Source organism: Acanthaster planci, linkage group LG19, assembly GCF_054643075.1.
Source record: "Acanthaster planci isolate LZ-2023a linkage group LG19, COTS_SCS, whole genome shotgun sequence".
NCBI lineage: Eukaryota > Metazoa > Echinodermata > Asteroidea > Valvatida > Acanthasteridae > Acanthaster > Acanthaster planci.
Window position 1 is genome coordinate 352,335 of NC_141795.1, and position 14,122 is coordinate 366,456.

At 43.2% G+C, this 14,122-nt stretch overlaps 1 protein-coding gene across 8 annotated transcripts in view; it reads left to right on the forward strand.

Moving 5' to 3' along the window:
- LOC110989370 (NACHT domain- and WD repeat-containing protein 1-like) overlaps positions 1 to 14,122 on the forward strand; it is a 129,817-nt gene that overhangs the window by 93,576 nt on the left and 22,119 nt on the right. For all 8 annotated transcript variants that reach the window (XM_022255675.2, XM_022254109.2, XM_022256274.2 and 5 more), the window contains 7 exons: positions 5,001 to 5,100; positions 7,076 to 7,178; positions 7,511 to 7,662; positions 8,487 to 9,762; positions 10,358 to 10,512; positions 11,014 to 11,316; positions 12,825 to 13,058. In XM_022255675.2, coding sequence (XP_022111367.2) covers positions 5,001 to 5,100; positions 7,076 to 7,178; positions 7,511 to 7,662; positions 8,487 to 9,762; positions 10,358 to 10,512; positions 11,014 to 11,316; positions 12,825 to 13,058 — 2,323 coding nt within the window. The remainder of the gene's footprint in view (positions 1 to 5,000; positions 5,101 to 7,075; positions 7,179 to 7,510; positions 7,663 to 8,486; positions 9,763 to 10,357; positions 10,513 to 11,013; positions 11,317 to 12,824; positions 13,059 to 14,122) is intronic.

Here is a 14,122-nt window from a genome sequence, read left to right on the forward strand (position 1 = left end):
ATTGAAAACTTGGGAAATTCAAAGGCTCTGTCAACAGAGGTATAGAAGATATGGATTTTCCCTGTGGTAATATCGCATCTTGTCATCTCTGCAACGCCAGGCAATACTTTCAGGAGATTTACACATTCCATCTCCATCAGCCTGTACTTTGACACGGTCCAGTGCCTCGCTGATATTCCAGCGTTAGAATTGCCTCTGTCAAATTTGACGTGTATATATCTGTTGAAATAGCGAGCGTCAGATTTGATGTAGTATGTGTGTGCATAAAGTAAACACGTACTGGTACTTGCAGGGGGAAAATATATTCAGCTGGCTGAGCTGCCTGCTGTGCTGATTTTACAGGTCGTCACAGAGTGTGAAGACAAGCAAATTGGATATGCATCAAGTATGGACTTCACAAGATTAATAGGGCCTGCTGGTCCTATTGCAGTTTCATACATAGAGTTGTGGATAACATGTGTAACCTGAACCTTCAAATCTTCCCCCGTCCCCTCACATTTGTCCCCCCTCCCCCTCATGAAAAGTTTATTGTAGTGGTCTGTGAGAAAACAGTCCCAAGTCCCTGCTCTCCCTCTAATTAAAACCAAAAAAAAAAAGATTTGACTAAATGTCATTGTAGCCTACATGTATTAGACCAGATCTTTACAAATCGTAAATTAAGCGATATAGCACCATAAATACACAGGATGCCAAAATGGTTGTGCACAGTAGCTTTTCCATTTGGGCTGCATCTGCCATGATTCCTCAGACTCTGTCACATTTCTGATAGATCCTGTAAATTTTCTAGTTCCAAGATTTGCATATTGGCATACTCTGTGATCTCACACTAATGCATTTAGAACTATACAGTAAAAAGAACTGGTTAAAATTTCATATCCATGCCAACAACAAGCAGTTACAAATTGAAGCTTATCAACCACTGATCTGTTTAGGCCCCACAGTGTTAAGCCCAAAAAAATTACACAATCCCTGCTTCGACTGAAGCCTCAGCGGCATGTACAATATAAGGGAACACATTTTTCTTGATAACCAAAGAAATGCACTCGCAAATTTTCACCAGCCTTCTTTCTTTATTTAGCAAAGATTTTTCAGTTACGGCAAGCTGACCCATGGCATTTGAACCCTGAGCAACCATTATTAAGATCCTTTGCATATTAAAATTGGCTTTCACTCTTGACCATAAAAATTGTCTGAGCACAAAAAAAATGTTCTTTGCAGACACTGGTCACCGGCCAGATTGCCATGCAAGGTATCTTACCTGAGGCTGATTGTCGGCTGATTTTTTTTTGCTTAGGCTAAGACTATGCTGAGCAGTGTTTTTTGCTCGGCAGGGCCATAAAATGGAACCCAAGTTTTGCTGGTTGGCGCAGCTTTTTTCCCATCTTCCATCTCTACGACCACTCCTCATTTCCAACATGTACAGTTTATTCTTAATCCTCCCTTTCATGGATCCATCAAGGACTTTCCAGCCATGAATAATATTCATCCGCCGTAATCATCATCATTCATCTCTTCAGGTTTTTCTTCTTGTTTTGTAAATCGCATGTTTGCTGTCTGACAGGGCTTCAAGCAGTCCTCGGACTTCATTTCTTCAAAAGGTTGATCAAAAAGCAATTGGTTGGGGATTTAGTTTGTTTGGTCAGGAATCCTGTGTACCTGCTACATGAAGATAATTGTCTTTTTTTATTTTACCCTGGGGAGCTGTATAATCTTTTCTGTTGCTGCCCCTCATTTTAACAAAATGGGCCAAAAAAGGCCCTCCCGCTGTCTGAAATAAACTACCGTAGGATTCTGTCTTATTGAGAAAGCCGGCATCTTGGAGATTCAAGAATGGATGAATCATGGGGCATATGAGTCATTTGACATGCCTTGGGCTCTGTGCCTTCTCCAAGGGTCGGGGCGCAGTGGGCAAGAATGAGATGGAGAGATCACCTCCCGATAGAGAAAAATATTCTCCCAGGAGCCCTGTTTCATCTTGGGAGCTGCTTCAGACCCACAGAGGAGCCTCTTCTTATACCCTTTGCCGATGGAGGCTCTCATTTTTTCCCTCTTTGTACTGCCTTCAGTTATTCTGCCCATTGGTTCTTCATTCTGGCAAGGCCTTGTTTGTTTTGGGGGATTCAGGCTCACAGAATTTTTATGTCCAGTTGACTCTGTGGGTTCCATGTGTGATCAAAGAGGGGGTTCTTTTTTCATGCAACAATCTGCCTTTGAGCAACATGCGGTGTGCATATGTTTTTGTTCGCGTGCCTTGAAGAGAGCACGTGTAATTTTGCACAAATCCGTAGCATATTCATGCAGGCACCCATCAATCAGCTCCAGTAGCATTCAGTTGATGCCCCAGAGCTAGAGTGAATGGTTTTTTGTGGATAAAACTAGAATACCAGTATTTCGAGCACTTGCAGTCCTGAAGAATGCAACCCATTAATTTATGTGTATATGTGATTAGAGCGCTTTGAATGCAAGTGGCACTGAATATGCCTGTAGGCCTACGTTAGAATTTTGGATAGTGATTTCATCTATTAATGACATGTTCAAATTTTCCCTAGATACGCAACTCGCAGGTTTGAAGAAACAGTGCCAATCTCTTTTCCACCTGCAAAGTTCCAACACTGACGGTTTTTGCGGGTGTGTTCTTTCTTGTTTTTGATTTTTGATTTTCTTTTTCTTAATTTCGTATTTAAATGATGTTATTGCAAACCAAGTAGACATTGCCAAGCGTACATGTATACGCATGAGAAGCCATTAAGAAACTGGGAATCTTTTGAGATGTTTTGGTGACATTTTGGATGCAGGAGAGGACTAGAAACAGAGAGGGAGAAGAAAAAGAGCGCTTAAGCTCCAGGGCCCTTGAGTCTCTCAGGTAATGTCTACAGCCATAGTAGAAAGCCTCGAGGCCATTCAAGTTAATTGTGACAATGAAACCAGCGGGGTAGTTTGGCATTGCTGTCTATTCTGAGATGTGTGTGGGGGAGAGATGTGTGCAGGTGGGCCATGGATGTAAGATACAGGGCACGGCTGAGCTGCCTGAAGCAAGGAATGAGGGATATGCCAGTTCGGATGTTTGTGCTCCTCAGTAAATATGTGCATGTTTATCACAGTGTTTTTTGATGGAGTAACTTATCATTCTAGGTTCTGTATTATTGAGAGCAGTTTTAACATCCTTAAATTCTTTGTACATGTAGCATGGGGCTTGGTTTTAGGGGGGGGTTAAAGGCTTTTTTTTTTTTTGGTGCGTTTGTTTGGGGGGTGGGGTGTTTTCTTTCAATCCTTGCAAGCGGCCACATTGAGTCACAAGCAGGGATGAAAATACACAAGATGCATTATGTTTTAAACCATTGAAAGATACTGTTTAGTAAAATTGCATTCACTTCTGTGTCTCCTTCTGGTTTGTGTCTTCTGACAGAGCCTGTTATCTTGAAATTTCTCAAGTTCCCCCCATTAAACACCACCTACATGTATGCCAATAATCAGGCTGTTGCAGTGCCCACCTAATTTTCCGGAAATGCCAAACTCGCTGTGTCTAATTGACAATATGTGTACACGCATGTCTTATATGTTTATTCAGATCTCTCAAAATTGGCCTTTCCATAGTGCACTGCAGGCCAGAATGTTGACTCTCGCCATTCAACAAATTGTTACTGGCATGTCTTGCCCTTGACAGCAAGTAAGCCAGTCGATTCGAATGCATTCTATGATGCTGAGTTTACCTAGACTTGTGGACAGCTTGTTTTGAACACCTGTGTTTGTGGCTTGACGTGTATACCGCCCACGTTTGTTAGCATAGTCAGAGTACAAGCAATAATTTGTTCCGATAGCTTCTGTCTAGAAGTGGATCGAGCAATGTCATCAGTGGAGTTGGAGGGCTCTCCTCAGCAGTCTCACCCGTCCTGTTCCCACCCCACCCCTATTTTACCCCCGCCCACAATCCACTGTCAACCAAACATTATCACGCCTGTCACAAAAACACCATTGAAGTCGACAAATCATTCAGTTTTAGCTTATGGACTGCAGGCCATCTTGGATGGATATGCTCATGAAATGTGATTGGTTTGATTTCCAATAGAGCAAAGTCTACAGCTACATGTAAATCAAGACTTGCCATTTTGCAAGTCCTTGTAGGTCTATTTTGGATAGTTTAACAACACAAAGTATTGAATGTTACCGTAACTGGGAAGAGGCCAGTCTTTGTCTCTGTGGAAACACAGGAAATGTTCAGATTCTTCAGACTAAGTTCATGCAGTTCTCTATTGTGTGTTGTTTAAAAATAAGTTAAACCTTTTACCTCATTTTAGAAATGCAGGATTAGTTGCCGAGAAAAGTGTGGTCACCAAAAAGAACATATGCACAGCCCTGCACTTTTGCTTCTCTGTCTTTAACCCTCCATCGATCAGACTCTTTAGAAGAGCCCCGCTGAATCACAACTACATGTAGGATGCAAGCCTTTGAGAAGTCATGTCTGGTGCATGCATTGCATGTTGGCTTCTGACTTGGCTCACTTGTGGTAGTCTCAATGCAGACAGAAAACCCTAGTCACCAGGACAGTCACTTCATGCCCATGTAACCATAGTCTTGCTTTCAAGACCTTGGTGCTTGTATTTCCCTCCCATTGCCCTCTCTTCCCCTCACAGAAAATGCTGTTTTGGCCTACACGTCTTTGTTAATCGATTTCCTAGTGCATTTGATTCTGTAATGGATTGTATTTCACCACCAAGTATCAATTCCTTAAGATTTGTATTGACTGACAGCATAAGAAGTTCATCGTCCTGTGAAATGCGCCCTCTGTTGGTCTAATATTTGTTTGTGCTGCTGTGTGGATATATATGCACGGGTACAGTAATAAACATCAAGTACGAGTAGTAACGTCTTTGGGCCAAGACTACATGTAATAAACCATGGAAGTTGCATCCCGAGTCTCAACTAAACAGCAGCAATTTCTTTCTGGAATTCAATTTCATTAGAGTGTTTCTTTTCTGTGTTTTTGTTGGGTTTTTTTTCAGTCCATCATCGGCAATAAATACGGAGACTACGTGCTGCCAACGCGGGTCGACTCAACAGAATTCAGCCACATCAGGGATTGTGCATTTGAGGCTGGCAAAGGTACATAAGCATATCTGAATCAATATTTAAATTCTTCACCGTGAGTATAAGCTGGGAAACTGAAGTGTTGTTCCTTTAAATGGCCACCCAAAAAGAGAATCAATGTTTTGTACATGGGTCAACCCCACAGTATACTGCACTTTGTGTTCAGTATACTGCACTCGAGGCTGAGAGTGGCAACCACTTCTGCCCAGGACAGTCTGAAGTTAACAGGCAAGTCACAACTATTCATCATTTGGACTAAATCGGCACAACATTGGACAAAACAGTTGCTAATTTTGTTACATCAATCATTAGAAATGGCACATTCCACGTCGAAGCAGTCGACACCTTGCTGGTTAATTTTGGATTTTTATTGCCCTGCCCGACAGGTGTTATAACACTGTGTACTCAGTGTTTGTCCCCGAAGGCTGGTGAAAAAAACTCAAGCGTACTTGGGTGGGACTCAAACCAATGACCTCCTGCTTACTAGTGCAGACATCTTAACCACTCGACCACTGAGCTTGCCGTCTTCTTGGTGTCGAGACGTCTTAACCACTCGACCATCACTGACTTTGCTGGTTAATTAAAGACAGTTTGATCATCCCCATTTGTTCAAAGCCCGTCACCCGCCAAAGCACTGCCAAGAGCCAGTACTTTATGCCACCACATTGCACAGTACATGCCTTGAGCATACCAGTCACTATGAGTAGCTCTTCACATGTGAGCCATTAACCATTGGCATAGCCTCGAGGGCTGTGCTACAAAATATGAAGCAAAAAGGTTGAACGGAATCAGGGGAAATTTAGCAATTCTTAACCACTTCTTACTGACTGGAACAGCAGTTATGAGCAGTGATGCTGAGCAGGGATTGGCTGCTGACAATGGGCTCTCACCTTTAGCAGTTCTACCATTGTCAGTGACTTGACAAGCCCCTCAGGCTCAAGCTGCAGGAGAACAAGTTATTTTTACACAATCATACCTTCCTTGTTTTTTTAACATTTTGAGCAAATTGTTGGCCATTAACTTCTGGTCAAAGCTAGCAATGTTACTTAAAATGTCATGAAAACAAGCAAGTTTAAGTGGTGCAAAAATAGCTAGTAGTTAAAACATTATTCACAACCAGATGCACTTATTCAAGGAGACCTCAAGGCAGTTTAAACCACACATTTACCACCATTCAGTACACCATTATACCCTTAAAGGAGGCCAGGATGTGAATTGTACTTGGAAATATATTTTGTGTGTGCAACTTTTTACTCTTAAACTTCAGAAGACTGTCAGCACTTTTTGGTTACTCTCATTGGGAAATGCACATTTTCAATACATTTAAAATTTGCCACGTTTTTTCCTTACAAATGAACGAACTTTTTGTTGGGGCACTCAGTTGAGAGATTGTGATGTTTGTATCTTTTGTTTATTTATTGGGGATTTTTTTGTCTTTTGTTGGTGTTTTTTTGGTTGTTTTTTTGAGAGGGAGAGGAAGGGAGTGCACCTGCCACACACTCGCATTCATATTCAAGAATTCAAGAACTGTTTTTCTTGTGGTCATGTGAACTTGAATATTCTTGGTACAAGTCCCACTTTTTTAACAAATAAAGGATTAGACAGGATTTTTCTAATTTGTGTTTTTTATTTGCACCCATGTTAATGTACCCTGCATATGGAGTCAAAGGTACTTCTTCGATAAATTGTATGAAATTATGTAACAAATTGTATGTAGTAATTAGCCTTTTTATAGACTGGGCATGTGACCATTACTGGGCAATGAAATTAACACATCCAAGACATGATACAAAAATAAACATATATCCTCATTTTTATTATGAAAATGACAAAGTAATTATGGAAGTTTAATAAGAAAATTATTTATTGAAAATGTCTAAAAGGTAATCCAGCACTAATGACACATCTTGGGATCGGTTCTGCGTTTTTCCTTTCTTGAACATGAGTGATTATCCCTGCTATTGACTATCCGTTTCATTTTGTGTTTCAGATATTAATATCTTGGATGAGTGGTACCTACCAGAGGCAGATGGACAGGAACAAGTTTACACGCTATCCCCGATATCAGCAAAGCTAAAATTCTACTATGACCAGTAAGCATTTTCATGACCACTTGGTATCTATGTCAATCCACACAGCCACTGTACCCTTGAAGCTCTTTGTAATATCTCATTTGTCTGCATTACACCGTCGTAGTTTAGGAAGTTTGAGAACTAGCCAGAAAGTCAATTTACCACAAAGGAAAGTTAGAGCGGTATCTTTACAAGATTCGGTAGTTGTGCTTACCTGTATTTCCCTGACAAGCTCAAGGCCTCCTCCCAAAACCTTTGCAACATGATATGGGTTTTTGCCGTGGTTACTATAGCATTGCCAAAGCGTAGATTTGAAAACTACCCTGCTGACGTCTTAACTCGTCTCCCTCTAGGAGTGAGGAGAACAAAGAAGCCCACGAGAAGGATGTGGCCAAGTGGAAGAAGACCCATGACTCCCTGCTGGAGATCCTGCAGCAGTGCTCGGAGTACGTCCACGACGAAGGGCTGCTTAACGAAGAGCAACTCCACAAATACCACATGTCAGGTAATATGGTGTTCCAAGTCCAGGCAAAGTCCTCACTGCCTGCTGTGTGCAGACCTCTTTTGTTCACAGGTCACAGGTCATGAGGAATAACAAATTCTGTACACCTTGTCTTGTAGTCCTTGTTTGGCAAATGTTAGTCCTTTTGTTGTTCTGAATATCATGGCAGTGGGAAATAAGTTTGTGTTTGAAATCAACCAATACTTTGTGCTTTGATGGTTACATCAATGTTACCCCTGCTCATCGGGCCTGTAAAGTATCTGCAGACCATCTTGGCTTCCCAGCATGTTTACTTCTTAACTTTAACATTTCCACGCACAGTGCTAATGAGCCGGTTAGTTTCAGAAAGGCAAGGGCATTCAAGAGCAAAGCACCCGCTGTTCAAACATGTTGAGTGCATGAGAGTCAACTCACAGCTGCACTGATAAGGCCTGCATCGTGTGCGTGCATTGGTATTCTCACATTATCCATGATAATTCACACTTTGTTTTGAGCATGTATTGTTAAATGCTGAATTGGCTCAGCCAAATGCAGTAACCATCTCTACCAGCACAAGTAAGCTGTTCAATCCCGTTCAAAATGGCCTTTTCACTGGGTGATAAGCTGTAATTTAACTGAAGTTTTTCGTGTTTTTTTTCTCTTTGGTTGTGAAGAGTACACAATGGATTAGCAATATCCAATATCAGTAATCTGGGAAAGGACCGGAAAAAGTTGAAATTGGGAATTATGTTTCAAGCGGGGGTTTGACCACTGTTTGTAAGACTATTCCAAAAAAAAATCACTGTATTTTCTACCGGTATATATGTTGATTGTTTAATCTCTTACAGCAATTGAAAATGAGATTCTCCATGCTCACCAGCTGTCCAGCAATGGAGGCAGGAAATGCCTCTACATTTTCCGCACCCTGGAAGACTTTCCACAAAATGTAGAGAACCAAGAAATGCACAATTATGTGGACATAAGGAAACCCAGCCGGCCAAAGATCTACAAGAAAGCCCAAGAGAGGATCAAGTTCCTCAAGGAGACCAAGATTCCATCTCTGGTGTGCGAGGAGAACATTTTCACGTACACGACCCCGTGGTCCTCAGGTGGCATTGATCCGAAGACCAAAGACGAGCATGCTCAGTACATTAAGGAGATGACCTCACAGATTGTCTTCAGGATCAAGGAACTCATCAATGAAGAGGTAGGGAAGGAGAAGGAGAACGCACGCAATGTGGACAACTCAAAGAGCATCCTGTCGGAGGTCATGGCTCATGGCCAGATTGCCGCCTTGCAGAAAAACAATTTCATCAGCCGGGATTCCGTCATCAACCAAGTGGAGGGTTTGGTGAACCCACTGAAGGCTGAAGCGCGGAAGGAGAACCATCCTATTATCCTGCATGGGGAGGCGGGTAGCGGCAAGACCACGGTAGTTTCACAGCTGGTGCACTTGGCGCCCACCTGGCTGGGTGAGGGCGTGACCGTGGTGGCCCGATTCCTGGGCCGCACCACCAACTGCAAGTCCCTGCGGGACTTCCTGGAGAGCTCCTGCCGGCAGATCATGGAGGCGTACAAACCCAAGAAGCTGAGCGACGTCCCCAGGGAAGGGGAAAAGCTGGCCGCATTCTTTATGAAGGTGGTGACCACCGTGCCTAGCCAAGCCAAGCCTCTGCTCATTGTGGTGGATATCCCGGAGGAGATCTCTCAACACTTGAGCAAGAAGCTCTTGGAGTGGCTCCCAAGCGAGTTTCCGGCCTCTACCCACCTGGTCATCTCACTCTCAGACTCCCCCGCCCTAAAGGTCCTCCATGAAATGATCCCCAACGAGTCTCACTTCATCCGGGTCACCTCACTCAATGACCGGGAACTCTCTGAGTTGGTCAAACTCTTCCTCACAGAAAACTCACGGCCACTGACCTCGGACCAGGTCAAGATTGTGACCCGGGCAGTGGCGAGGCACCCACTGCCAATGTTTGCCAAGTTGATGTGTCATGAGGCACAGTTTGTGAACCCATCGGGAAATGGACGGGACCCGGTAGCAGCACTGACAGAGGCTGCTAACCTGGTCCTACAACATGTGGAAGAGAGGCATGGTGTCACAATAACAAGTCACATTCTCAGGTAAAAAAGAAAGTTTTATTGGCCTTAAGGGCTCATTTTCACAGGCAAAGGTAACTAAATGCAGTGATGGAAAACATCTGTCACATGATGTTTCACACTGACACATAAGGTGGAAACAATTCAGTAAGCAGTTACTAACTCTAGTGCTGCAGTCGAAGTACCGAACCGAACCAAGATCCCTGCATGGCACTTTCGAACCGAGACAAACCAAACCAAACCAAGGTTTCACTGATTTTGATTGCCCACTGTTGTTTTTTGTTTGTCTGTAGTGGAAATAGTCCTACAGAAAACTGTTATGTTTTCTGTCACACAGAATATCCCTGAATGCATGCTGTGTATAAAATAGGACCTTAAGGTGTATTCAGACGAAGGCAAAAATGAAACAACTTCAACATCACAAAAGCTTGCTAGCAAAATGTGCTCAAGTTGAAATGTGTTCAGCTGTTTTTGCAGCGCAATGATGTGATCTGAAATCACTCTTTCACATATTCTCTTTTGTGTCTATTATAAACTCGCCTTGAAACTTCACCCTACCATTAATTTAATTTACTTCTATTGTTTGTGGGTTCTCCGACTTTACGTACTTGTCATTCAGGTATCTGACGGTGGCTCACCATGGCTTGACAGAGGCCGAGCTGATGGATGTGTTGTCCTGCGATGACGAGCTTCTAGACAGCATCTATCGCGAATCCCTCCCTCACCTCATCAGGTTTCCCTATCACCTCTGGGCTGCTTTCAAGTATGACCTGGGTAAATACAACTTGAGACTTGAGAGTATGGCTGACAGATTTGTTTCATAACTATGGAGAGATGACTTTCGAAGTGTGCTGGTATCATACCCCCGATAACTCTAGCAAGTGGACGGGTGGGATTTCTCTGGATATCAGGATTGATGATGTACGTGGAAGCACTGTGGATGTTTGCAGTATTCGTCACTCAGGTTTGCTACACTAATGGCACTTGGCACAAAAAGCCAAATGTGGGATTCACATCACCATGGCCATTGTGAGAGAATCATGGCTTTTAAGCTATTTATAAACCCTGGCCAGTCACAGTATTTTGTTTTCATTGTTGTTCTTGTTACACCCCCCCCCCCCCCGGACACTTCACAAATCTCTCTTCCATCCCTAACCTTAACCATGAACTGTATTCCCTCTATTCTTCACCGGCCATGTCAACATCCAAAATGAGTGAGCATTCCGTACATATGGAAGAGACTAATTCAAATGAGGTTTCGGTCTTTGACCTCAGGAACTTTGCTGGAGGAACGCTTCATTGACAATAAGACGGTGCTGACGTGGAGCGGCTCGGTCATCCGGCAGATTGCCAGCCAGCGCTACCTGGCTAACAGCTGCGTCCGGGCAAACTGCCACGGCCGGCTGGCCCAGCTCTTCTTGCAAGGCTGGGTGAAGGAGAAGGTGTGGTCGCTGCCGGGTCGGGAGCTGGAGGGTGTGGAGAGGGGCCGCAAGGTGGCACCCCAGCCGCTGCTCTATGGCGAGACCAGGTACAACATGCGGCGGCTCAGCGAGCTGTGGTACCACCTGGCCCATGCTGGTAAGTAGAAGGTTCTCCAAAGATCCCAAGAGTGTTTTCCTCCCAATAAGAGTGATATAGATTCTTAGATCTTGGCCTAGCTTCACAGAGCTACTTATATAGCTTTATATACTTAGCCAAAATCAGCACGGAACCACTCCCAGCAGGCACACATTGCATTGCATATTGGCTGGCAACCTTTTTTTTGCCAAGCGAGTATTTTCTAAGCTTAGCAGATTTCTGTTGCCAAGCTCTTCTTTGACATTGGCCCATTGTGTTGTGTAAGATGCTTTGAATCGATTATCGTTTTGTGTAAATCTGTTCTGTTGGACAGTAACACCTGAAATTTGCCCCCTCGGCATGACATAATTGCACACCCAGGACACTCACCTTACAGCATATAAAGCAAGTCTGGTTCGAGCCAGTTTCCTTGGCATGAAATGACTATTTCTATTCCCCACTGAATGGAATGCCTGTCCATTGCAAGTTGCTTCCCCAGCTAATGCTGGCGCCCATTTATACTCCGGGGTGGAGAGAGGCAGCCAGGGGAGAATTGGCTTGCCAAGGCCCACAACATGCTGCCAGCGGCTGGATTCGAACCTCCAACCCTATGATTGGAATCCACAAGCCCTAGCCACTTGGCCACATGCCCCCACTCTTTACAGCATAGCTTGACATACATGTATTTCTAGCACATTCATGCTTCCTATTTCCAGCCCCACTGTAAAAATCAACTGTCTAGAGAAATTTTCGTGTCTTTCCATTGTTCACACTCTTGTGATTTTCAAATTGGAATGACTGTAGAAGTGTACTGACATGCTAGAATTAAAATGAAATAATTACTGGACAGTGTGCTACAAACTGTAGCGGACATGACACATCTTTAAAGGGACCATGCAAGGCCGCTTTGTAAAAGCAGTCTTTGATAGCCTAACTTTGTGTAAACACTTTTTGTTTTTCTTCATGTTTTTATAAGGTATTTGGCTGGCTTTTTGGTTTTGTTCTAACTCCCATATTCGCCAGCAAAACTCTGATGTCATTCTAAGGAGTAAACTTGAATGATGCATTGGTTTGTGGAACTTGTGGAATTTTGGATATTTTGCTCTCAACATTTCTCCTTTTCTTTAGAAATTTATTGTCATGTAATTACTTTGCACTACAGCTAATGAACAACCCTTGCTCAGAAATGTTTTCCATGAGTAAATTTAAAGTTTGGGTTCATGACTTGAACAGAGAAACTTATAAACTGAACAGTGTCTTCCCTGATTGATATCATAGCAACAGTGCTCACAAAGGGGTCCGCAAAAGCACAAATAATTATAAATGTTTAAAATTGCCTTTCTTGACAAACTTTACCCTAAAAGGAGGTCACATTCTTTCTATACATTGAAGAAGAGTGTAACATTGCACAGAACTGATGTCCTCATGGCACAACTGAACACTTACTCTCAGTGTTTATCCGTCATTTAAAAAGAAGAAAAAGTGTGTCTGAGAAAACCTTTAAACCTTTTAACTCTTCGGATCTTCAGGCGACATGAAGCGTCTGAAATCAACCACCATGTGCAACTTTGAGTACCTGCTGGCCAAGGCCCATGCCATGTCCGTCTACCAGCTGCTGCAGGACTTTGACACCATCCGTGGCATGGTCATCGACTCAGAGGTTGACCTGACCCGCAGCGCCATCCTGCTCAGCGCACCGGCGCTGATGGCTGACCCACTGCAGCTTGCCGCTGAGCTGATTGGCCGGCTGTTGCCCATCAAAGGTTAGAGGTTAAAACCAAGTTTGATATGTACCTCTACATGGAACAAACAATTTTTACGAATCACATGGATAGCTTGAATAATGTTTAAATGAACTTGAAGAAGGGAAACACATATTTTCAACTTCTTTCAATAAATTAGGAAAGTGTCATATTTAAAATGTCATCAATTTCTGGCATGAGACATTTATTTTTGACAGATGAATTTGATGTCTTAATCATATTAAATAGGGTTACAGTCAAACGTTAATTTGAGTTGCACTCGACACTTGTGTTTTGTTTTCGTCATGCTCAGTGGGGGTAGTGTTGGTTGGTTTTAATCACCCATGATTAAAATAAGGGTTACTTTCTAGAACTGGACAGAATTTTGAAGACGTGGGGCTACATGTATGTATGGGGAAGTATGAAATACAACAAGGTTGACAATAACACTAAAGGAGCAGTTCTCTTTTCTGACCATGTGTGGCTGTGGAAGAAGCAAAGGTTTCATTCTTGACATTTCAAAAAGGGCCAGACTCAAGGGATGTAGGGCTTAAGTACTAGATGGAAGGATTACTTGTAGAAATGTTGCACTGAAGCAAAACAGCTCGGCTGGGTGTTGGACTTGAATCCTCTTGTCGGCAGTTGGTGTCCCGGTGATGTGCGGCGCTGTTGTAGTGGGTGTTATTTGGAGAGGCACCTTGGGTGGGTCTAAGAGGGTCATAGACTGAAGGTACGAAGGACTCATTGGTTTGGTTCTGGTTCTTTACTGCGCAAACACCTCCTCAGTGGTTATCACGTGCAGGTCTGGTTCAGTGGTGTGGGGAATGCTGATATTGCTGACATTGAAGCTGGTGTCATTGGGTACCTTGCTAAGGTTGCTGATCTTCACTGTTGCTCAGATACGTCTGATGTGCCATCCGTTGACAGGAACAGTGAGCTGTAGTGCTTCCCAGTGTTGATGTGGTCCTTGCTGTGTGAATGTTTGACTCTGCCTGATTTGCATTCATGTTCCTGGCCATTTGCACAGTTATTTGCTGTCAATGGTTTTCACTGTACTTCTTGAAAAAAAGGCTGTTGATAACCAG